This window comes from Daphnia magna, linkage group LG1, assembly GCF_020631705.1.
Source record: "Daphnia magna isolate NIES linkage group LG1, ASM2063170v1.1, whole genome shotgun sequence".
NCBI lineage: Eukaryota > Metazoa > Arthropoda > Branchiopoda > Diplostraca > Daphniidae > Daphnia > Daphnia magna.
Window position 1 is genome coordinate 5343186 of NC_059182.1, and position 24283 is coordinate 5367468.

General features: G+C 38.5%; 3 protein-coding genes across 7 annotated transcripts; 2 read left to right on the top strand and 1 right to left on the bottom strand.

Moving 5' to 3' along the window:
* Window positions 1-16: 16 nt before the first annotated feature.
* Window positions 17-5395, top strand: LOC116923775 (smoothened homolog). Of its 3 annotated transcripts, none has more exons than XM_045178869.1 (11): window positions 17-573; window positions 645-767; window positions 830-943; window positions 1005-1214; window positions 1284-1456; window positions 1555-1673; window positions 1782-1882; window positions 1960-2282; window positions 3028-3216; window positions 3387-4646; window positions 4706-5395. In XM_045178869.1, the coding sequence occupies exons 1-11, from the start codon at window positions 247-249 to the stop codon at window positions 5073-5075; spliced, it is 3309 nt and encodes a 1102-aa protein (XP_045034804.1). In that variant the 5' UTR covers window positions 17-246; the 3' UTR covers window positions 5076-5395. The 3 variants fall into 3 exon arrangements, with proteins under 3 accessions (XP_045034804.1, XP_045034809.1, XP_045034810.1); XM_045178874.1 differs by having other exon boundaries at window positions 4715-5395; XM_045178875.1 differs by having other exon boundaries at window positions 4721-5395.
* An 872-nt stretch (window positions 5396-6267) lies between these two features.
* On the bottom strand, window positions 6268-8111 carry LOC116925696 (U5 small nuclear ribonucleoprotein 40 kDa protein). Its single transcript, XM_032932422.2, has 7 exons — window positions 7948-8111; window positions 7661-7790; window positions 7423-7596; window positions 7159-7367; window positions 6702-6905; window positions 6464-6629; window positions 6268-6400 (listed from the first exon to the last, which is right to left on the bottom strand). The coding sequence occupies exons 1-7, from the start codon at window positions 8023-8025 to the stop codon at window positions 6348-6350; spliced, it is 1014 nt and encodes a 337-aa protein (XP_032788313.2). The 5' UTR covers window positions 8026-8111; the 3' UTR covers window positions 6268-6347.
* Window positions 8112-8960: 849 nt separating this feature from the next.
* On the top strand, window positions 8961-14584 carry LOC116925695 (syndecan). 3 transcript variants are annotated; one of them, XM_045178881.1, is made up of 4 exons: window positions 8961-9540; window positions 10328-10442; window positions 10571-11317; window positions 13677-14584. In XM_045178881.1, the coding sequence occupies exons 1-4, from the start codon at window positions 9448-9450 to the stop codon at window positions 13838-13840; spliced, it is 1119 nt and encodes a 372-aa protein (XP_045034816.1). In that variant the 5' UTR covers window positions 8961-9447; the 3' UTR covers window positions 13841-14584. The 3 variants fall into 3 exon arrangements, with proteins under 3 accessions (XP_045034816.1, XP_045034814.1, XP_032788311.1); XM_045178879.1 differs by lacking the exon at window positions 13677-14584 and adding an exon at window positions 11790-13273 and having other exon boundaries at window positions 10331-10442; XM_032932420.2 differs by lacking the exon at window positions 13677-14584 and adding an exon at window positions 11790-13273 and having other exon boundaries at window positions 8962-9540.
* The last annotated feature ends 9699 nt before the right edge of the window (window positions 14585-24283 follow it).

Below are 24283 nucleotides of genomic sequence, written 5' to 3' on the forward strand. Positions count from 1 at the left end.
TAGTAGTATCGATGTGTGTGGTCTTTTAAAAACAAGTGAGGTGTCCTTGGTCCCTTGTTGCGTCTTTTCAATGCCAAGAGTACCAGTGTAAGCTTTAAAGGTTCCTTGAAAATGTCAGTCATGTTGGATTAGCTAAAAATATCAAGATTTTGTGTGCTCGTTGCTGAAGAAATGCAACTTTAATAACTGCAAATGATGCAATCGTTGCTGCTTTTTTTGTTGAGTGGTGAAGAATATTGACCTTCAATGGCGAGTGGAAAAATGAAGCTGGTAGTCGTAGCCTTTCTTCTGTCGATCGACATAGCTGTTGCAAGACCAAAATCTAGTAGCACTGAGGGAGGAATAGTTCTAAATGACATACCATCAAGCTCAGGCTCTAGGCCAAGGATTGAACAGCCTTACCTAAGGCATGCCTTAACAAGTGATCTTAGGAGGCCTGAAGGGCAGGACTTTTGTCGGAAAACAGCAAAATGTCAGCCTATCAAAACTAACATTTGCTTGACAACAAAATTACCTTATTCGCAAACATCTCTGGAACTGGTTACTGATTCACATACCCAAGATGATGTTCAGGTTTGACAACATTACTAGCATATTCTTCTGCAACTACATTACTACATTTTGTGTTTCTTTTTCCCTCACAGGATAAACTTATGTTTTGGCAGAATCTGAAAAGTGTCCCTAAGTGCTGGGCTGTGATTCAGCCTTTTTTATGTGCACTCTACATGCCCAGGTGTGAAAATGGCACAGTGGAACTTCCCTCTCAGGTATAAAGAGAAATAGTTCAATATTGTGCAAACACAACATAAAATGATTGTTTTCTAAACAGGAAATGTGCAAAGTTATACGGAATCCTTGTCGAATTGTGGAGCTAGAACAAAGGGGAGGCTGGCCAGATTTCATGAGATGTGAAGACACTGAGAAATTCCCTTCAGGTTGTAAGGTCTGTTTCAAATTAGCATTGGGTTCCTTTCATTGACACTAAGACTTATTTTCTGTTGAAGAATGAGGTGAGAGAATTGAAGTTCAACATTACTCCAAAGTGTCAATCGCCTTTGGTAGAAACAGACAATAGTCTGGCCTATGTTGAAGGTGTCGATGGGTGCGGGCTTCCTTGCAATTCTCCTCTTTTCACAAAAGAAGAGCACGAACAGGTTCAGCGATTCACACAGACCCTTGTCGCCATGTGTCTCACCACCAATTTGTTCGCTGTGGTAAGATGATGAACGCGTTAATTCGGTTACTGTCGTTTAAACCAATTGCTTTGATCATTACATGTGCAGTTTACTTTCCTCATTGATTGGCGCTCCGCTTCACGCTATCCAGCCGTTATCATTTTTTACATGAACGTTTGCTTTGCTGCGGCTTGTATTGGCTGGATTGCTCAGTATATTCCAAGTGCAAGGCAAGATATCATTTGCAGAAAAGATGGCACAGCCCGTGTATCCGAACCAAGGTACAATGTTAACTCATCTCAAGCATTATTTTGTAATACTACCTTAGTTGATTTTATGCTTTATGATTTCGTTTGGTAAATTTTTGTTTTCGTTTCAGTGGTGGAGAAACACTGTCTTGTGTTGTTATATTCATCTTAATCTATTACTTTCTCATGGCCGCTTGTGTTTGGTTTGTCATGCTAGCCTATTCGTGGTTCGTCAGCTTCCAAGCCCTTGGTAGAGTTTTTGTTTTTTTGTTTTTGTTTTTGTTTTTCAAAGCCTTCCTAATTTCCCAACTGGAAAATATTGAAGACAACTAAATGGCATTTTTGAAATGGTGTTTAGGTAAAATCCGTGAAAAAGTCAGCTCAAAAGCGGCTTACTTCCACTTGGTTTCCTGGTCGATTCCGCTAGTTCTTACAATCACGTGCATGGCGCTAGCTCAGGTTTGGCAATCATCTAAATGTGACATTCTTTAAAGGCTTTATTACAATTTGTTCTCTCCCTATTTCTTTTAATGCAGGTTGAAGCACAGAGTCCACATGGAATTTGTTTTGTGGCCAACAGCAATGTAGTACGATCTGGCTTTGTACTGGCCCCTGTGTTAATTCTGCTTTTCGTTGGTCATGTTTTCCTCTACCGTGGCCTCCTTATCCTGATTCGCCTTAAGCTGGGCAGTGCTGCCTCCATCTCTGCTTCTGCTAATTCGAAATTACGCAATACCATCGTCCGCCTCGCCTCATTCTCCATTTCCATCATTGGTTCCGTGGTACTGACCTTCGTTTGCCACATTTATGAGTTTGAAAGAAGAAGCCAATGGAAAACTTCATTTCGATCCTACATGGTGTAAGTAATTTTGATATTAAAACCTTAAAAATTCTGAATTAGATTGGATCTAATTATAACCAATAGGTCTTATCCGAAGCTAGTTTTAATTAGACATAAATTATTTTTCTGCGAAAAGTACTACGCGGAGTAAGAATAAAAAAAAAAAAGTAATAGAATAAGACTGTACAGTATTTCTTTTTTAATGAAAGGCAGAACATAAGTGCCTTGCCTTTTATAGCGAAATGTAAAATTTAACGAGCTTGAACACAATGACTTACACATAGGAAGAACGGCAGTAAAGGGAAGACGTCTGCTCCTAGCCCTTCTTTCTCTGTAACATTTATTTATGGTGGTATCATTGCAACACCTAGGGTTGTGCAATCACAGTTACTGTTATACCTTTTCGTGAGGAAATGGGTGTGAGATCATTAGATTAAATTTTGCTTTCCTATTACTAAGTTCCTGGTGGTTGAAAACTGCTCTTTTTCCCTACATTGCAAAGACAGTTTACAAGAAAATGAAAGCGTTTGTGAAATGTCTACATTGAAACTAATCCGCCTACGGTTTCCGACGCATTAGTGGAATTTAGCGAGTAATGTATTGATCGCCAAGAAGTCATTCTTGCTTCTATATCACAGAGTTGACATATTTTAAACGGGGCCTTCGTTTAATTATTTCTCCTTTTGTCTGATGCATTATTAATGAGCGATAAAACGCAAATGCATTAGAATCAAATGCTTTACATCTTTTTCAATCATTGCAGTTGCTTGGCGAATCAAAACACGTCTAGAATCCAGAACCAAGGCCTAGCCGATGACTGTGAATTAGAATCTCGACCAAGTATGACCATCACCCAAGTCCATCTGATTGCCGTCTTTGGAGCTGGAGTAGCCGTTTCATCGTGGGTTTGGACGAAAGCTTCCGTCCTTGCTTGGCGGAGATGGTATCGAAGGTACTGCGTCAAAATAGAATGGCTGATGATTCATGTAAGAATCAAATCTCCGATTTTCGTGTGATGGCTTATCTTAAGCTCCGACAGACATTTGATTCGTAGCAAAGATATACATTTGTTGTTTACTTTTAGGGATTTTGGTTGTGTGTAAACATGAATGTTATTTTCAGGACGTTCGATAAGAGACCGCTGGATGAACGTGTACGCATTCGCAAACACAAAATTATTGCCCAAGCATTTGCAAAGCGTAGGGATCTAAATCACATGGGCCGGATGTCCATCAGTATACACAGCACCCATGATGATCCAGTTGGGTTCGGCAACCTTGACCTCAATAGCGCCGCTTCCAACGACGTCAGTTCTGCATGGGCTGCTGCTATTCCGAAATTCGTCACGCGGCGTGGAGCTATCGTTGGCGCGGCTGGTGCGTTTGGCCTGCGACGCAATTCACTGGATTCGGAAATAAGCATGAGCGCCGTTCGTCGTATTTCTGTCGAATCGAGAGCCAGTCAGTCTCGTCGCCATTCATTTGATTCACAATATTCGGTGCACTCTCAACAAACAACGGATTTGGAGCGACTGACAAGATTGCACTTCCGCCATGGCGGCCGAAAACGTAATAACATGCTTCGTGGTGGACGAAAAATGGCGCTGAGACGTCGGGGTAGCATTACATCTCAAGCCAGTTCAAAAGGATCGCAAATCTTGCCAGCTATTACAAAACTAGCGCTCAGGAATCGACGGGGCAGCATCACTTCATTGGCCAGCTCAAAGGGATCGCAAATCTTGCCAGCTATTACGAAACGCAAGAATCAATTGCTCCCTCTCGGTGCAACCGGAGCGACTGTTGTTCAGATTCAAACCAATGACAAGCGGCAATCATCGCAAGTAGATCTGGAAAGAATTGAACGCTTTTCGCTCAACTTGCCAGGCGATGGAAGTAGCGACGACAGTGACATCGATAATGGCGAATCGTGCAAAATTACTGCAGCGCCCGTCACACAATCGACCCAAACTACCGTCGCGTGGAACGTGGCCACACAGACATCGCCCAGTTTATCGACGCTTCGACCCATTTCTCTCAAGATTGCTAAACCAACAACGCAGTCCGTATCGAAAGGAACACAGGTGACTTCATCTTCTTCATCATCACCGTCATCCTCTGCATCCACTTCGCCAGTCGTCCGTAAATCGTTACCGAAACCGTCGACAACGATTACGACCAATGTCTCGAGCTCAAAGTGCCACAGAGAGCGCGGGCAAGCTGATGGCTCGCCTAATGGAAGCTCTTCAGACTTGTCGGGGCATGTATCGGCAAGCTTGCATGGTCTAAGCTCACCGTCCCAATCATTGCTCGATTATTTACTCCCCATAAAAAATCAGTCTGAAAAGAAATCCGATGATAGGCAGCTCAATGGTTCAAAGGGCAGGTAATTATTGTTTCCTTATTTTTTCTTCTTGATTAAAATAAAAAAGTAATTTTGATAAGTGATTTCAGTTCCAGGTCTAACAGGAATAGGAAGGCCCGTTCACGTGGCGTAGAAGCTATTGAATTAGACCGTTCCTCCATCGCCCGTCTTCTCGAAAAGTTGCGAGAGGAGGATCACAAAGCGGCAGTTGAAGCGGCAAATGCAGCTGCTATCGATTCGGACGAGCGCCCAAAACGTTCCTACGACAGGCGACATCGCGTCGAACGTAACCGTCGCTCTCAATCTGAACGACACGACGGCAACGAAATCGAATTAGATTGCCTGCTAAGCTCCAAAAATTCCAATCGGTCCGATCGATCTAGGAAATCAGACAGCCGTCGGTCGCGTTCAAAGCAAGAAACGGTTGTCAATGATGATGATATATCATAACGATCAAATCCATTTTACTCTGACCTGTCTATTCAGTTTTACTTTTTTCCTATTTTCGACTTTTTATTTTATTTCGCCGTACTCGAACATGACAACCGTTTCTTTTTAATGACCGTAAAAAAAAAAAGTTATGACTTCTATAGCAGAAGGTGAATCTCATGCAGCTAAAATCAATCAATCAGGTAATATGAGTCCCTTCGCTGCCTTTCTCCAGACTTTTTAATTCCATGTATTCTTCCACTCTATGAATCGTTTTAACTTTATTGAATGAGATCTCTTCTTGACTAGAGTGTGTCAATAAATGTGAGTGCCATTTAAAATGAACAGGTATTGGTTCAGCGATGCCTCCGCATGTGCAAGGAACGGTGGTAAATCTTCGCCAGCCACGTAAGTTTTCTGTTCTATTTTTCACTCACCTTTAACGTCTTGAAAGTGTTACACAAGACTTCAAAGCTCATCCTTGTTGATATCAACGTTATGGTTGTCTGTTCAATGCCAACTTGTTGCCCAAACTTTTGAGCAACACGACAGACCGATGGATCGCCACCTGTTTCCATCTCCGTCGATCCGTCTTGTTATATTCACTATGTCGAATGCTGCTCGTTCCTGTTGGCTGCGAAAGGTTCACTTTCCAACACGTTTAAGAGTCATGGGATGTCGTGAAGCTTTCTCGTTTCATGCTGTGTCGGCATCGTAAAGGTAGTGTAAGTACTAGAGTCCATCGGACGGATTCCAAACTCTCCGATCGTCAACAAACACCCATACCAAAACTTGGCAAACAACACCCTGCTTTTGCCAAATAAGCCCATCTTTTGTTTGCAATTGGACGCGCGCTTCACTCTTTAATGTGGAACAGCGCCGCCATTGTTCTTCAGTTAACGATTGGCTTCTGTTTTTTCTCGCTAGCATGGTATGCGGAGTTGATATTACGTCATTGCAATGTAACAGCTCAACAAGCAACGCTCTTTCGTAGTCCGCTGCGTGGGGATCGTCCGCTAAATGCTCTAGATTCTCTAAAGCACATTCCAGAATCCTGTTGGTGAAACTTTGGATACTTTGATTGTCGCAATGGCGATGCCGCTGAACAATAACACTGTACTAGTTATATTAGCTTCTGTTCGTTCACCCTTGACTGGCATTTCCAAATGCATTCCACTTTCTTTAATGCCAAAACACGTTAAAGGCATTTGCATATGCGTAAAAGAATGTTTTGTTTATTTGTCGCTGATTCTTGCCATTTTTGTAGTTGGAAAAAAAAAATACCCTCTTCATTCACGGTTCAATTTCTCCCAGGTAGATGAGCTTGTCACTGGCACCAGAGGCAACTACGAGTGTCAAATACGGAAATTAGTTTGATGTTGGATGAAATTTGGAATGTGTAAAAATACCAATTGGCTCCTTAGGATGAAAAACTACATCGTTGACGCTTCCGTTGTGACCAGGCAATTTATAAATAATACGTCGTGATGTTGTATCCCAAATATAAACAAATCGGTCTGCAGAGCCAGCGGAAATTTTGTTTCCATCGGGCGACCAAGAGCAACGAAGCAAGTTCTAAAATTGTAAGAAAAATTTAGAAAATATTCCTCAAATAATGAAAAAAAAAAAATAATAATAATTTCTTACCTTTTCAAAATTGTGAGCATGACCAACCATCATTTTGATACAACGCTCTTGAGGAGCGAAAGGTCTAATGTCCCAAACTCGTAAAGAGTTGTCCATTGAGTTTGACAGTACGTAAGATCCATCAGGGCTTAAAGCTAAGCCAGTCACGGTGTCTGAATGGCCCTTCAACGAGTATAGAAGAGCGTTTTTCCTGAGATCCCATACCTATAAAAAAAAAAACTTGTATGATTTACCATCTGTCCACAAATCAAAGATAATTAGCTCAAGGACAAGATGAGTAGAAGTTTTTTACACCACCCACGAAGGACTGTTCTACTTTCCAAGCTCAAATATAATGATAGATATCGCAAACGAAAACCCATGACGGGATAAAAGATAATCCGTGCCAGAACGAGTGGCATGTATCTGCTAAAATAATTATCTTTGGGTGTAAAACTTGTCTGAGGATGATTCTTACCTTAACGTCGTTGTCGATTCCTGCAGAAATGACTTGTTCAGCAGTGTCATTAAAGGTGACTGAGGCTACTTGGTAAGAATTGTCCAAAGATACTGTCTCTGTTCTTTTCCTTGGATCCCAGACTTTGATATTGCAATCATCTGAGGCACTGCAGAGCAAAGGAGGCCCCCTTCGGGCAGGATGGATAGCATTGACAAATGAAGAATGACCTAGTAATATTCAAATACAATTACCCATTGAGTAAAAAACATATCAAAATTATACCTTTTAATTTTTTTATCTTGGCTCCAGTTCTGGTGTCCCACAAACATATTGTTTTGTCAGTGCTAGCAGTGTAAATGGTATCACCATCGGTGGACAGCTGGAGATCCATTATTGCTCCAGTGTGACCAGAAAGAACAGCAAAATTTTCACACTCTCCATATACATTCCATAAAACTATTTAACAGAAAAGGTTAGTTTTCAGTAGGAAAAACTCATAAAAATTCCCTGTGACACTTACATATTTGTCTATCAAACCCAGCGGAAACCAAAAACTGACCATCAGGATGGAATTTCAAACTAAAGATATCTCCTGGATGTCCTGCAAGAAGCATAATGGGTGCCATGAGGCTTGATGTTCTTGCTGGACCCTAGATATACAAACCTAAATGTTACTATTGGTTTGCATCATTCACAACAAAACATGCTTCCTGTTGCTGAGAAGCATGTGGTTAAAACATTAAGGTTAATTTCATAACACATAACAGATCTTTGCAAAGTTTTAGGAGAAATATTAATAAATCAAACCTGCTGCAGAGCCACTTGACCCGACGTGGCTAATACCAGTTCATTATTACTGGGATTGTTTACTGAAACAAGCGCCATTTCCCGGCTTCTGAAGTCAAAGTATTTTCAAGTTATGATTTGTGAGTATAATTGTGACAATTCGTTGGATGGTATCCCTCGGCCAAGTAAGAAGCCTCTTCTCATTTCAGAAGAATGTGTGCTGCAGGCGAACAGAGCAGAGCAGGAGCCAGGAGGCGGAGGCCTGCAGTCGGAGTTTGAGAGATGGAGAGTTTCGACTTTGGAGACTTGAAGTTGAAGTTTGGACTTTGGAGAAAATAAAAAAAAAAAAAAATAAAAACAGATGAAATGAGAAAACTGCCTCTCTAACAGTGGTATATCGCTCAAGAATTTTTTGGAACCCTTTCATTTTGTTTTGAGAAAAGAAGTTGTAACCTTAGGAATTTCATGAACACCCGCGCAGTCTCTCCGGAAAACAATGGGTGTTATTGGGCCCGGAAAGGCAAACCCACGATCGTAAAAAGAAAGGAGTGTTAGAAGGAGGGAGAAACAACAAACATTAATTTTCCCCTCGGATATTTTCTTAGTTTTTGTGTTCCTGTGACTATACTAGTATCGAGGACCTTCTAGGTTTTTAACACCCGACGGAAAATGACTTCACCAGTACATGTGAGTTTGTCTGGTCTTTTTGTCCACAAAAATTCCATGACGGATCGCCAAAACCAACCACGGCGCAGTCGACATGAAGATATTTTAAGCGCTGAATCCCTGACCCAAATTGAGTCATTCATTTTTCTCGACATGATGAGGAAATAATGAGATTAATTTTTCTTTCCCTTTTTCCGCAAAGTGGTTTTTGTTCATCCCTGTAGTTTTCTTATTCCCAGAAGCCAGAACAAGTCCTTCCTCCTTCGTTCCTGTTTCATGGTTCATGTGAAAGTGGGGGGAGCTAGAAAGTTGCCGACAGATGGCAGGGGAGAGCGAATGGCGGAGCGACACAAAGAAACCCAAGGACAATCTAGTTCAGTTGAATTTCAATGGCGACCGTCAGCTGGTGTGTTTGAGATAGCTGGGCGTGAGTTTGGATCTTTTAATCCTTTTCGGCCTTTGGTTACATCGAGAAGTGCATCTCGCAATTTAGCCAATTACGGCAGCACGCTCTTTGTTCTGTTGATATTGCATTCCGTCCCGAATCTACGTCGTCATTGATTCATTTCTTTCAGTGTGTGGTTGTGTGAGCGCCTGTGTGAGAGAAGAAGTGTGAAGAAAGAAAAAATGCACAGCCTGACCTGAGCATCACCGTCTGTGACTAGAAAATTAGAAAAACGGACATTAAGGAATACCAATCCTAATTTATTCTAAAACGTTCTCGAGTTTTGTATTTAAATAACACGAATCTTGGAAGAAACTTTAGTAACGGATATCCGGCTCTTAAAAAAAAATAAAAATCTCTCCACCCTCTCACACTTAAGGCAAACACACACTCTCAGGAAACAAGAAAAAATGAATCCTAGAATACATATGGCGATTTTCATCGCTCTTTTGGCTGCAAGTTCAGTTAGCAGTAGCATCAACAGTGCAACATCGGTTGCCAAGGTAAGAAATGCCATCACTTTTTATTGATCTTTTCACACATCTGGACTCTCATGAAGATGCACGCCCACATCTTGATATCACACATGCTGTTGTGGCCTACAATTTTTTGAACGTTTTCATTCGAGCAATTACGCCGTAGAAATAATACTTTGTGTAAATGCTATTGCCATATTTTTTCTACTTTTTGTTTTTCTGTGTATTTAAAACATTTCGGTTAAGTTGTTTGTGTTTGTTCCCGGGTCCGTTGATGACATTAGCATCAACACCATTGAGAGGGACTCCCATGAGCCGCTCAGGAAAATATGGCGTCTGATGTTCAAATCAAGACATTCCTGTGCGCTCCAATCCCCAGCAGTTTTAAAAAGTAATAACAACAGTCTAGAAAAATATAGACAAAATTCATTATAGCAGATATAGTGAAAATCTGTTTTTCTCGAATAAGGGAAGAAAAGACCCAAATTTGCATTAAATGACCTCGGTCGAACATAAGCTCTCGCTTAACCTGAAGTTACACGAACGAACGTCCTTTTCTAGTAATCTAGGCCAATGGAGGTCTCAAGGATTTTTCCTTGCCAAAAAGAAAAAAAAACGACAATAAAAAGAAAACAAATGAAGAAAGAAGCTTTAGTCAAGGATTAGTCGATGATTTATTCATTTGAATTTATTTTCGTCTTGTGTGGATCTGTCGTCATCTTTTTTTCATGCCCCAATTTGAAATTCCTGTTGTGGAGCTTTTAAAATGCAAATGAATTATATAATGACATTTAATCTTCTTGTAATATTGCAGCAGCAAGTGAGTGGGCTCAATCTAAAAGCTCTGGACGATTTGTACATTGACGATGAAGGTGACGACGATATTCAGCTGGCGGATGAAGCTTCCGGATTAGGTCCCTTGAAACCGGGTAAGAAAAATATCGGATGAGCTAGCTCTTGTTGTTTCAGCCTACTACGATGTGTGTTTCATTTTCTCCCTCTCTCCCTCTTGAAAATAAGTTTCGATATGAACATCTTGAATGGTTTATTGTTTCAGCCCTCGGGGTGGAAGACGAAGAAGAAGAGGAAGAAGAGGAGGAGGAAGAAGAAGAAGAAGAAGTGGAGGAATACGACGACAACCCTGCGCCGGTAGAGGCAGCCAAAAAGGCCAAGGACGCCGGAACTATGGCTGCCACCACCACAAACATGGGCAGCAGTAACAAAAACATGACGACGGGTATCAACGTCGACTACAAGGATGACGTGGTGGTACCACCCAAAGTGAGTCCCGTTGCGGCATCGCCGTCGATGGGTAAACCTCCGTCGTCAGCCACCGTAGACGATGACGAAGACGATGATAATTTTGATGGTTCCGGCGGATCGGGTGCTGGAACTGGATCAAACGTCGATGAGGAGAACGAAGAAGACGAAGAAGACTATGATGATACTGCGACAGATGAGGATGTTAACGCTGGCATCGACCTCGGTTCGGTCATTACGGAACCGGTGCCAAAAACAACGATGAAGCCCGAAAAGAAGCCCGAAGTGGTGGTTGTCGCACCACCCACCTCTCCGACCAAGGCGCCAAAGGAGACTACCCAGGCTCCTTCGTCTCCACCACCGTCCGGTGGTCGAGATGAGAACCAGCTTCCGGCCGAGCCGATGACAACACCATCGCCAAGGCCCGTGGATCCATCTCAGGGCTCTCCGGATGGCAACCGAGGCAATAATGATGTTCAGATTCTCGATCACAAGCCAGATGAGCGTCAGGCTTCATTCTTCGCTCAGCCTGGAATACTCGCCGGTAAGTTTATTAAACACAAAACAGATAAGGCGGCCCCTATTCTTCGTACCTTTTTTTTTTTTTTTTTTTTTTGTTTCTTTCATATCTTTTTGTTTGTGTGTGTGCGCGCCCCCCTTTTTTTTGTTGTTGTTTTCTTCGTCGGGTTTTTCTTTTATTCTTTAAGGGAGGGCTGCTGGTCGAGTCCCTAGTGTAATCTGGCCAGTTGTTGCCACCATTTGCTAGTTTTTCTATCATCGAGGGATTTCCGCGTCGGTTTCTTTTGATTTTAGATTTTTAACAGACTTGCCCTCCCTTTTCTTTGGGTGGTGCGGCCATATGGCCTATCGCACAGGCAGACAAGCGCCAATACATTTGGGAATGTCTATCGTGTGAATGTGCCGCCGCCGTTGTTCTTGATGCTCCTCCACTCGACCTCTTCTGATCCGTTTCGTTAAGTCTGATAATCGTGAATGTTTTCTACGTTTGTTTACAGCCGTGATCGGTGGAGCCGTTGTAGGTCTGCTCTGCGCCATTTTGCTCGTCATGTTCATCGTCTACCGCATGCGCAAGAAGGACGAAGGCTCTTACGTTCTCGACGAGCCCAAGCGCAATTCACCCAACTCGAATCCGTACAATAAAAACAGTCGTGAATTTTACGCTTAATTTAACACGAGGAAAAAAAACTATCCCGCCATTCATTTATTTTATTTCATTTGATTTTTTTTTCCTTTATTTTATGCTCCCGCAAAATCCAAGCTTCTCATTTTTTTTGTCTAAACCCAAGTTGATTATTTTGAAATTTTTTTAAAGATATCTTGATAATATTGATGAAAAAGAAACACAGCAAAAAGCGAATCAGCGTATTATGTATAGTGCATCGTTGTTACCGCCACGACTAATTATTTCACCATGAATTATTATTTGAATTTTTTTTTTTACCCTGATCGCATTCCGTATATTTTGACTCAAATTAATCAACTCCGAAGGGAAAGAAAAGAAGAAAAAAAAAGTAACACAGAAATGCACTCTTCTATTAATCCTGATGATTCATTACAGAAGATATTTTTCATTTTTTAAGGTGAGAGGCGGGACTCGCCAACTATTTACATCATAATTCACCGGCACCATTTTTTTTCTTCCCTACCTCCCTTTCAGTTTTGTTGTGCCAATCATTTTAAAGTAATATTCAGTATAACCACTCACTGCTTAATTATTATCATATTATCTCTTTCTCTTTTCCTTTTGTTTCTGTTTCTGTTGGAAACACTGCACGGGATATTGTCGCCTAATTCTGTCAAATCGAATTCTTTTCGCGTGTATAAACATAACGAATGGCTCTCCAATATCTTGCGGGAAAAAAAAAGCTTTCTTCTTTTTAATCACCATCAAAATCAGGAGAATTATATTTCATTGTATTTTTTTTTCTTATTGTATTTTTTTCAACAGTTTGTCCTCATATGCAATAGATCGATAAGCAGATAACAAAAAATTTGAAAACACCTTTTCTGTCGGATGATGTATATCAAGTTTTAAAAAACCGAAAAATCTTGCGACGTTTTCAGCATTTTTGTGCGTGTGTTTTTCTCTCTTTTTTGTTCAGCATCTGTTCATGTTGCTTTTACAGCATCATTTCTTTCTTCAATTCTCCGTTGTGTCGCCCTCCTCACTTTGGCAATCTATCAGCCGGCGCTGAAAAGACATAAAACATGAGTGCTGTCTTTGCTCGTTTTTTTTTATATTGAATTTTTTTTCCCTTTTTTTTTTTTTTTTTGAACTTTGTTTCCTCCCTGCCCTTTTACCTTTTTTGAAATGAAAACAAAATATAAATAAAAAAAAATTTGTCCTTACAGAAAAAGAAAAACGAGAATTTTTTCTTCTTTTCTTTAATATTTTTGGATTTTTCTGGTGGTGTGACGCATCGAATGAATAAGGCTCGTGTGTACATCTCCAAAACCAAAAATATACAAGTAGATTGAATCAAGTCGTCTACTATGGCTACTGATTGGACCTCCCAAAAAAAGGGCCTGACATCTCGCACAAGCGGCGCAAGTGATTTCGTTACGTCGAGAAGCGTTCATTCTTATTCTTGGAACGTATACGCACAGAATTCCGTACATTAGCCATGTCCTCTTTTTATTTATAACCTCAAAGACTTCCTTTGGTTAGCCTACCAACATATTTTGACATGGAAAAATGACTCACCATTTGATGTCATGGAGAAAGTTAAAAAAACAAAAAACAAAAAAACAAAAAAAACAAAAAACAGACGTGAGATCGATGGCGGTTCGTTAGCCGTCAATGTCCTGTTAGTGATATCATTGCCTTTTTTGAAATCCCAAGTAATTTTACTCACATTCGTCTATGTTGAATCTCTGCCTAGACGCGGCCTTGGAGCGGTGGAATAAGGTTCTCTCGTTTCGCCAACTGCGTCATTCCTGTCTTCTTCCTTGTTGGTCGAATTTGCATAATCAGAGCGCAACCGGGAGCACAAACATGTCACGCAAGCATGGCGCCAAAAAACTCGTCTGTTCCTCATCAACTTAAGACATGTAAGAGATTTCACTATAACGAGGAGCCAAGTAGATCCCGTTATATACGACTCCCCGGGTGACAATTCCGGCCGGAATTTTCTACAGTTCGACGTGTCCCCACACGCTCGAACGCCTATCAACATATAGGAGGATTCATCTTTTTTGGAAGAACGTTGTTTTAAGAAAAAAGGGAATGGCATATTTAAACAAGAAACGAGGTTGATACACATCCAGCCAGTCAACACGCCAACCATGATAACGTGACTGGTAAATTTGTCACGCCACAAAAGACAAGGATAAAGGAAAAAGCAAACCGGACTCTGACAGTTGAGGATGAACTGCCGGTTGCCAACCATCAAGGAAATGGCATTCTCTTTTTATCTGTAAACATTCAATATTTTTCGACACGTGGATACAGTTTTTTACCCTTGAAAAAAAAAGGAAAAGACCACGACCATCATGCATATTGTATTTATGACCAATACCATATAGATACGTTTAAAAGCGAGGTGACGGGCTGGCAGCAGCAGGGCGGCGTCTGTTCAAAACCTTGACCGATTGTCTGTTTGTCAGTCACGCACGTCGTGAATGGTTTCTTCCAAAAGAGGATCGTACCCGTCAGCTATATTTAAACGCGTCTCCAATCAAAAAGAAAAACTTTCGCTCCATGTTGAATAACCAGATTTCTGTGCTTCTTCTTCCTTCCCTACATTTCTGTAATCTTTTGAATAATTCATTCTTCATTTCATCCTTCTTATTTCTTCAGAAATATCTTCTTCCCCTCTTTTAATCGATGACTGATTGTCGACAGTAGTGAGTGGTATAACTAGTATATTCATAGTAATTTGATGAATCATAATTTAGGGTGGTGGTCGTGGTTATGCTCCCGGTGAGTATGCATTTCCGAAGTTCCCTTGACACTCGGCGATCGATGAATGTAATCATTCGCCAATCAGGAGATGCGCTTGTCAGAATTGTTGCCTTATTCTTGGGCCGTTCCTCATTTCATGGTATCTACCTTTATACTGCTCCTATTATCAGCGCTTCTTTATTTTGAATGTCGAGAAAGCGTTCCTATATTTAGAAAAAGCCGAGAAAATTTTGGGCGTCGGCCTGACTAGGTGCCCTATGGCGCCCAGCGGACTTGTCTTTCCCAAATAGATGAGCAAAGATGAAAGAGAAAAGCAAAGAAAAAAAAAAAAGATGAACATCCGTCGCCTTTCGCTCCTTATCGGAGCCGTTGACTCTGGCTAATCAGTAAAAATAACATGTGGACGAATGAGGCGACGCCAACAACCCTCGGGAGGTGCGAAGTATCGTTGGAACGTTAACCTTTAGTTTTCAAGAGAGGAAGCGAAACCTCCGTCGCCGGAAATCAATTCCTCTTGATTACGTCCCGTAGAGACAATATCTGTCCGATAGCATTAACTATTTTTGTTGATTTCCCATCTGGTCTAACAAGGCATCAAGAAATGCGGATTTTATGTTCAAAATATTTATTTCATAAAGATTTCTTTTTTTTTGCCCAGTAATCTCGTGCTTTTATTGGCCGCCAGATGGCAGCATATTCTGGTGATAACAATTGGAATTTTTTCCGGATAAAAAAATAAGCCCGATAAAATAAACCTAGGGCAATCGGTTTCGCCACGATAAAAAAACTAATAATAATTTATCCATTCCATCTTTTTCTTTTTGCTCGTGGCCATCTAGCGCTCGAAGTCGTAATTACGTAGGCGTTTATTGTTTTGAATTTAGGTGATGAAATGCATCTCCATGACTCCATCCCAATCAGAAGAAACCCAGGTTGAAGCAAGGTTGAAGCCTCAAACCTCATGAGGGAGAAATAACATTTGGTAGCCCTTCTCAAAAGTGAATCGTTGGTAGCAACCATTCAGGTAATACTGGTAATAGTTTCATAGTTCTTTTCAAAATATTTCTGGCATTGTAGTACAGTGCAATTGAAACATACTAGGGGCCCTCACTCCACTAGGGGCCCTCACTCCGTTCAGGAAGTTCCCGATAGGGTACAGCCTGGACGTCAATTCGCCACACAGAAACCCGGAAACCATTTGCTCTTCCGGAAAAACTGACGACTGAGGCTGTGAGTAATCAAGTAGAGCAAGTTAGTTATATCGATGGGCAAACAGTTTGTTTAAGAAACGTTCAAACTGGACGAACTAGTATCAAGTTAAACGTCATCTAGCGGTAGTAAATTACCTTTTGGAAACAAACAAATAAAAAAGAAAGAAGCTCCATCCGGATTTTAAATTATAATAAGTATCTTAATCAGAGTTAGGGGGGAAAAAAATAAAAAATAAGAAAAAATGAAAAATTGATATAGTTTGGCAACGCTGTGTGAGGTGCAATAGGTGTTACCTTAATACATATGTAGTGCGACCATGTTGACAGCCTCACACGGCCTGTGGAAAAACCAGTCCGTTGCCAGGCGACGCACAAAGCCCCGCCTTGAAAACAACTTCGCGGCCTGATTTTTCCCTATCTTCATGACCGACGCGCCATCTCTCTGAAAAAAAATCTCCCAAAACTTCGAGTCGCTCTTAGATTGCTCCGTGTTCTTTTATCGTTGAGCCGATAATTTACATGACCCCTTCGTTAATCTCCGCGTTATCTCCTCTACAACATGACGTCAAGTTTTGCGCCACAGCATCTAAAATAAGAAAACGTATAAAAGATACGTACGAGACCCTGAAATCGACTCGAATGGGCCGACTAAACTGCTCCGCACTCCTTTGCCATTCAGCCGATGAAAACGGGGACTCGACCGGGAGCTGCTGCGTTATTTCCTCTACAAAAGGAGACCAATCTCAGCGGCACAGCATCTAAAATAAAAAAACGAACGAAAGATTAGTGTAGACACCCCTGAAATCGCCGCGCCATTAGCGCCATCTCTGGGGTAAAGTCTCAGAAAAAGTGTCGGTCGATCCACCGGTCGTTGTAGAAGGGTAGGGGTGCCTGTATCAGGGGGTTGGGAAATGCGAGTTTTGATAGAATCCCTATCGGGAAATTGAATGAAAATCACGGAAATCAGGTTTATTTTTCTACTAGGGGCCCTCACTCCGTTCAGGAAGTTCCCGATAGGGTACGGCCTGGTCGCCAATTTCCCATAATATCTCGGAAACCGTTTGCTCTTCCGGCAAAACAGACTCCGTATACATGTCCTATGAGGCGTGCGCTGATCATCAACGCCTTCATCCCGCCTTTCCACTTTTGTCAAAATCGGCCAAAAATGACATCTCTTGAAATTCTCCAAAAATCAGACGGTATAATCGAAATTGAACGCTGATTTCGATTTAGTCATTGGTTTTCTCTTTAGACTAGCCGTTTAAAAAATTAACGAAAACAATTCTGTTAGCGCACCAACTTCATTCATGGTTTTTAAAATGTAAATGAAAAATTATAAAACCAATAGAAAAATAAACTGGATTTCCGTGATTTTCATTCAATTCTGAATCTAAATCATGTATTTTAAGCAAAATTTGAAATTTGGCCAAAAATGAAAAAGTGGGAAGGGTATAGCCTTCCCACTTTTGTCAAAATCTACCAAAAACGACATCTCTTGAAATTCTCCAAAAATCACACGGAATAATCGAAATTGAACGCTGATTTCGATTTAGTTATTGGTTTTCTCGTTAAACCAGCCGTTTCAAAAATTAACGAAACAGTGCTGTTAGCGCAACAACTTAATTTAGGGTTTTTAAGGATTAAATCAAAAACTATAAGACCAATAGGAAAATAAACCTGATTTTCGTGATTTTCATTCAATTTTGATTCGAATTCATGTATTTTAAGCAAAATTTGAAATTTGGCCAAAAATGAAAAAGTGGGAAGGGTATAGCCTTCCCACTTTTGTCAAAATCTACCAAAAACGACATCTCTTGAAATTCTCCAAAAATCACACGGAATAATCGAAATTGAACGCTGATTTCGATTTAGTTATTGGTTTTCTCGTTAAACCAGCCGTTTCAAAAATTAACGAAACAGTGCTGTTAGCGCAACAACTTACTTTAGGGTTTTTAAGGATTAAATCAAAAACTATAAGACCAATAGGAAAATAAACCTGATTTTCGTGATTTTCATTCAATTTTGATTCGAATTCATGTATTTTAAGCAAAATTTGAAATTTGGCCAAAAATGAAAAAGTGGGAAGGGTATACCCTTCCCACTTTTGTCAAAATCTACCAAAAACGACATCACTTGAAATTCTCCAAAAATCACACGGAATAATCGAAATTGAACGCTGATTTCGATTTAGTTATTGGTTTTCTCGTTAAACCAGCCGTTTCAAAAATTAACGAAACAGTGCTGTTAGCGCAACAACTTAATTTAGGGTTTTTAAGGATTAAATCAAAAACTATAAGACCAATAGGAAAATAAGCCTGATTTTCGTGATTTTCATTCAATTTTGATTCGAATTCATGTATTTTAAGCAAAATTTGAAATTTGGCCAAAAATGAAAAAGTGGGAAGGGTATAGCCTTCCCACTTTTGTCAAAATCTACCAAAAACGACATCTCTTGAAATTCTCCAAAAATCACACGGAATAATCGAAATTGAACGCTGATTTCGATTTAGTTATTGGTTTTCTCGTTAAACCAGCCGTTTCAAAAATTAACGAAACAGTGCTGTTAGCGCAACAACTTAATTTAGGGTTTTTCAGGATTAAATCAAAAACTATAAGACCAATAGGAAAATAAACCTGATTTTCGTGATTTTCATTCAATTTTGATTCGAATTCATGTATTTTAAGCAAAATTTGAAATTTGGCCAAAAATGAAAAAGTGGGAAGGGTATAGCCTTCCCACTTTTGTCAAAATCTACCAAAAACGACATCTCTTGAAATTCTCCAAAAATCACACGGAATATTTGAAATTGAACGCTGATTTCGATTTAGTTATTGGTTTTCTCGTTAAACCAGCCGTTTCAAAAATTAACGAAACAGTGCTGTTAGCGCAACAACTTAATTTAGGGTTTTTAAGGATTAAATCAAAAACTATAAGACCAATAGGAAAATAAACCTGATTTTCGTGATTTTCATTCAATTTTGATTCGAATTCATGTATTTTAAGCAAAATTTGAAATTTGGCCCCAAAAATGAAAAAGTGGGAAGGGTATAGCCTTCCCACTTTTGTCAAAATCTACCAAAAACGACATCTCTTGAAATTCTCCAAAAATATCACGGAATAATCGAAATTGAACGCTGATTTCGATTTAGTTATTGGTTTTCTCGTTAAACCAGCCGTTTCAAAAATTAACGAAACAGTGCTGTTAGCGCAACAACTTAATTTAGGGTTTTTAAAAATTAAATCAAAAACTATAAGACCAATAGGAAAATAAACCTGATTTTCGTGATTTTCATTCAATTTTGATTCGAATTCATGTATTTTAAGCAAAATTTGAAATTTGGCCAAAAATGAAAAAGTGGGAAGGGTATAGCCTTCCCACTTTTGTCAAAATCTACCAAAAACGACATCTCTTGAAATTCTCCAAAAATCACACGGAATAATCGAAATTGAACGCTGATTTCGATTTAGTTATTGGTTTTCTCGTTAAACCAGCCGTTTCAAAAATTAACGAAACAGTGCTGTTAGCGCAACAACTTAATTTAGGGTTTTTAAGGATTAAATCAAAAACTATAAGACCAATAGGAAAATAAACCTGATTTTCGTGATTTTCATTCAATTTTGATTCGAATTCATGTATTTTAAGCAAAATTTGAAATTTGGCCAAAAATGAAAAAGTGGGAAGGGTATAGCCTTCCCACTTTTGTCAAAATCTACCAAAAACGACATCTCTTGAAATTCTCCAAAAATCACACGGAATAATCGAAATTGAACGCTGATTTCGATTTAGTTATTGGTTTTCTCGTTAAACCAGCCGTTTCAAAAATTAACGAAACAGTGCTGTTAGCGCAACAACTTAATTTAGGGTTTTTAAGGATTAAATCAAAAACTATAAGACCAATAGGAAAATAAACCTGATTTTCGTGATTTTCATTCAATTTTGATTCGAATTCATGTATTTTAAGCAAAATTTGAAATTTGGCCAAAAATGAAAAAGTGGGAAGGGTATAGCCTTCCCACTTTTGTCAAAATCTACCAAAAACGACATCTCTTGAAATTCTCCAAAAATCACACGGAATAATCGAAATTGAACGCTGATTTCGATTTAGTTATTGGTTTTCTCGTTAAACCAGCCGTTTCAAAAATTAACGAAACAGTGCTGTTAGCGCAACAACTTAATTTAGGGTTTTTAAGGATTAAATCAAAAACTATAAGACCAATAGGAAAATAAGCCTGATTTTCGTGATTTTCATTCAATTTTGATTCGAATTCATGTATTTTAAGCAAAATTTGAAATTTGGCCAAAAATGAAAAAGTGGGAAGGGTATAGCCTTCCCACTTTTGTCAAAATCTACCAAAAACGACATCTCTTGAAATTCTCCAAAAATCACACGGAATAATCGAAATTGAACGCTGATTTCGATTTAGTTATTGGTTTTCTCGTTAAACCAGCCGTTTCAAAAATTAACGAAACAGTGCTGTTAGCGCAACAACTTAATTTAGGGTTTTTAAGGATTAAATCAAAAACTATAAGACCAATAGGAAAATAAACCTGATTTTCGTGATTTTCATTCAATTTTGATTCGAATTCATGTATTTTAAGCAAAATTTGAAATTTGGCCAAAAATGAAAAAGTGGGAAGGGTATAGCCTTCCCACTTTTGTCAAAATCTACCAAAAACGACATCTCTTGAAATTCTCCAAAAATCACACGGAATAATCGAAATTGAACGCTGATTTCGATTTAGTTATTGGTTTTCTCGTTAAACCAGCCGTTTCAAAAATTAACGAAACAGTGCTGTTAGCGCAACAACTTAATTTAGGGTTTTTAAGGATTAAATCAAAAACTATAAGACCAATAGGAAAATAAACCTGATTTTCGTGATTTTCATTCAATTTTGATTCGAATTCATGTATTTTAAGCAAAATTTGAAATTTGGCCAAAAATGAAAAAGTGGGAAGGGGGTATAGCCTTCCCACTTTTGTCAAAATCTACCAAAAACGACATCTCTTGAAATTCTCCAAAAATCACACGGAATAATCGAAATTGAACGCTGATTTCGATTTAGTTATTGGTTTTCTCGTTAAACCAGCCGTTTCAAAAATTAACGAAACAGTGCTGTTAGCGCAACAACTTACTTTAGGGTTTTTAAGGATTAAATCAAAAACTATAAGACCAATAGGAAAATAAACCTGATTTTCGTGATTTTCATTCAATTTTGATTCGAATTCATGTATTTTAAGCAAAATTTGAAATTTGGCCAAAAATGAAAAAGTGGGAAGGGTATAGCCTTCCCACTTTTGTCAAAATCTACCAAAAACGACATCACTTGAAATTCTCCAAAAATCACACGGAATAATCGAAATTGAACGCTGATTTCGATTTAGTTATTGGTTTTCTCGTTAAACCAGCCGTTTCAAAAATTAACGAAACAGTGCTGTTAGCGCAACAACTTAATTTAGGGTTTTTAAGGATTAAATCAAAAACTATAAGACCAATAGGAAAATAAGCCTGATTTTCGTGATTTTCATTCAATTTTGATTCGAATTCATGTATTTTAAGCAAAATTTGAAATTTGGCCAAAAATGAAAAAGTGGGAAGGGTATAGCCTTCCCACTTTTGTCAAAATCTACCAAAAACGACATCTCTTGAAATTCTCCAAAAATCACACGGAATAATCGAAATTGAACGCTGATTTCGATTTAGTTATTGGTTTTCTCGTTAAACCAGCCGTTTCAAAAATTAACGAAACAGTGCTGTTAGCGCAACAACTTAATTTAGGGTTTTTAAGGATTAAATCAAAAACTATAAGACCAATAGGAAAATAAACCTGATTTTCGTGATTTTCATTCAATTTTGATTCGAATTCATGTATTTTAAGCAAAATTTGAAATTTGGCCAAAAATGAAAAAGTGGGAAGGGTATAGCCTTCCCACTTTTGTCAAAATCTACCAAAAACGACATCTCTTGAAATTCTCCAAAAATCACACGGAATATTTGAAATTGAACGCTGATTTCGATTTAGTTATTGGTTTTCTCGTTAAACCAGCCGTTTCAAAAATTAACGAAACAGTGCTGTTAGCGCAACAACTTAATTTAGGGTTTTTAAGGATTAAATCAAAAACTATAAGACCAATAGGAAAATAAACCTGATTTTCGTGATTTTCATTCAATTTTGATTCGAATTCATGTATTTTAAGCAAAATTTGAAATTTGGCCAAAAATGAAAAAGTGGGAAGGGTATAGCCTTCCCACTTTTGTCAAAATCTACCAAAAACGACATCTCTTGAAATTCTCCAAAAATATCACGGAATAATCGAAATTGAACGCTGATTTCGATTTAGTTATTGGTTTTCTCGTTAAACCAGCCGTTTCAAAAATTAACGAAACAGTGCTGTTAGCGCAACAACTTAATTTAGGGTTTTTAAAAATTAAATCAAAAACTATAAGACCAATAGGAAAATAAACCTGATTTTCGTGATTTTCATTCAATTTTGATTCGAATTCATGTATTTTAAGCAAAATTTGAAATTTGGCCAAAAATGAAAAAGTGGGAAGGGTATAGCCTTCCCACTTTTGTCAAAATCTACCAAAAACGACATCTCTTGAAATTCTCCAAAAATCACACGGAATAATCGAAATTGAACGCTGATTTCGATTTAGTTATTGGTTTTCTCGTTAAACCAGCCGTTTCAAAAATTAACGAAACAGTGCTGTTAGCGCAACAACTTAATTTAGGGTTTTTAAGGATTAAATCAAAAACTATAAGACCAATAGGAAAATAAGCCTGATTTTCGTGATTTTCATTCAATTTTGATTCGAATTCATGTATTTTAAGCAAAATTTGAAATTTGGCCAAAAATGAAAAAGTGGGAAGGGTATAGCCTTCCCACTTTTGTCAAAATCTACCAAAAACGACATCTCTTGAAATTCTCCAAAAATCACACGGAATAATCGAAATTGAACGCTGATTTCGATTTAGTTATTGGTTTTCTCGTTAAACCAGCCGTTTCAAAAATTAACGAAACAGTGCTGTTAGCGCAACAACTTAATTTAGGGTTTTTAAGGATTAAATCAAAAACTATAAGACCAATAGGAAAATAAACCTGATTTTCGTGATTTTCATTCAATTTTGATTCGAATTCATGTATTTTAAGCAAAATTTGAAATTTGGCCAAAAATGAAAAAGTGGGAAGGGTATAGCCTTCCCACTTTTGTCAAAATCTACCAAAAACGACATCTCTTGAAATTCTCCAAAAATCACACGGAATATTTGAAATTGAACGCTGATTTCGATTTAGTTATTGGTTTTCTCGTTAAACCAGCCGTTTCAAAAATTAACGAAACAGTGCTGTTAGCGCAACAACTTAATTTAGGGTTTTTAAGGATTAAATCAAAAACTATAAGACCAATAGGAAAATAAGCCTGATTTTCGTGATTTTCATTCAATTTTGATTCGAATTCATGTATTTTAAGCAAAATTTGAAATTTGGCCAAAAATGAAAAAGTGGGAAGGGTATAGCCTTCCCACTTTTGTCAAAATCTACCAAAAACGACATCTCTTGAAATTCTCCAAAAATCACACGGAATAATCGAAATTGAACGCTGATTTCGATTTAGTTATTGGTTTTCTCGTTAAACCAGCCGTTTCAAAAATTAACGAAACAGTGCTGTTAGCGCAACAACTTAATTTAGGGTTTTTAAGGATTAAATCAAAAACTATAAGACCAATAGGAAAATAAACCTGATTTTCGTGATTTTCATTCAATTTTGATTCGAATTCATGTATTTTAAGCAAAATTTGAAATTTGGCCAAAAATGAAAAAGTGGGAAGGGTATAGCCTTCCCACTTTTGTCAAAATCTACCAAAAACGACATCTCTTGAAATTCTCCAAAAATAACACGGAATAATCGAAATTGAACGCTGATTTCGATTTAGTTATTGGTTTTCTCGTTAAACCAGCCGTTTCAAAAATTAACGAAACAGTGCTGTTAGCGCAACAACTTAATTTAGGGTTTTTAAAAATTAAATCAAAAACTATAAGACCAATAGGAAAATAAACCTGATTTTCGTGATTTTCATTCAATTTTGATTCGAATTCATGTATTTTAAGCAAAATTTGAAATTTGGCCAAAAATGAAAAAGTGGGAAGGGTATAGCCTTCCCACTTTTGTCAAAATCTACCAAAAACGACATCTCTTGAAATTCTCCAAAAATCACACGGAATAATCGAAATTGAACGCTGATTTCGATTTAGTTATTGGTTTTCTCGTTAAACCAGCCGTTTCAAAAATTAACGAAACAGTGCTGTTAGCGCAACAACTTAATTTAGGGTTTTTAAGGATTAAATCAAAAACTATAAGACCAATAGGAAA

What these genes read in the sequence shown, in the direction of transcription:
- LOC116923775 (XM_045178869.1), top strand. Translation starts at nt 247, where the DNA reads ATGGCGAGTGGAAAAATGAAGCTGGTAGTCGTAGCCTTTCTTCTGTCG. An exon ending in GCCCGTGTATCCGAACCAAG is followed by an intron (nt 1,457 to 1,554) that starts GTACAATGTTAA and finishes TTTTCGTTTCAG; the next exon opens with TGGTGGAGAAACACTGTCTT. An exon ending in CGTGCATGGCGCTAGCTCAG is followed by an intron (nt 1,883 to 1,959) that starts GTTTGGCAATCA and finishes CTTTTAATGCAG; the next exon opens with GTTGAAGCACAGAGTCCACA.
- LOC116925696 (XM_032932422.2), bottom strand. Translation starts at nt 8,025, where the DNA reads ATGGCGCTTGTTTCAGTAAACAATCCCAGTAATAATGAACTGGTATTA. An exon ending in GTCAAGTGGCTCTGCAGCAG is followed by an intron (nt 7,791 to 7,947) that starts GTTTGATTTATT and finishes TTGTATATCTAG; the next exon opens with GGTCCAGCAAGAACATCAAG. An exon ending in CAAGATAAAAAAATTAAAAG is followed by an intron (nt 7,368 to 7,422) that starts GTATAATTTTGA and finishes GAATATTACTAG; the next exon opens with GTCATTCTTCATTTGTCAAT.
- LOC116925695 (XM_032932420.2), top strand. Translation starts at nt 9,448, where the DNA reads ATGAATCCTAGAATACATATGGCGATTTTCATCGCTCTTTTGGCTGCA. An exon ending in GTGCAACATCGGTTGCCAAG is followed by an intron (nt 9,541 to 10,327) that starts GTAAGAAATGCC and finishes GTAATATTGCAG; the next exon opens with CAGCAAGTGAGTGGGCTCAA. An exon ending in ATTAGGTCCCTTGAAACCGG is followed by an intron (nt 10,443 to 10,570) that starts GTAAGAAAAATA and finishes TTATTGTTTCAG; the next exon opens with CCCTCGGGGTGGAAGACGAA.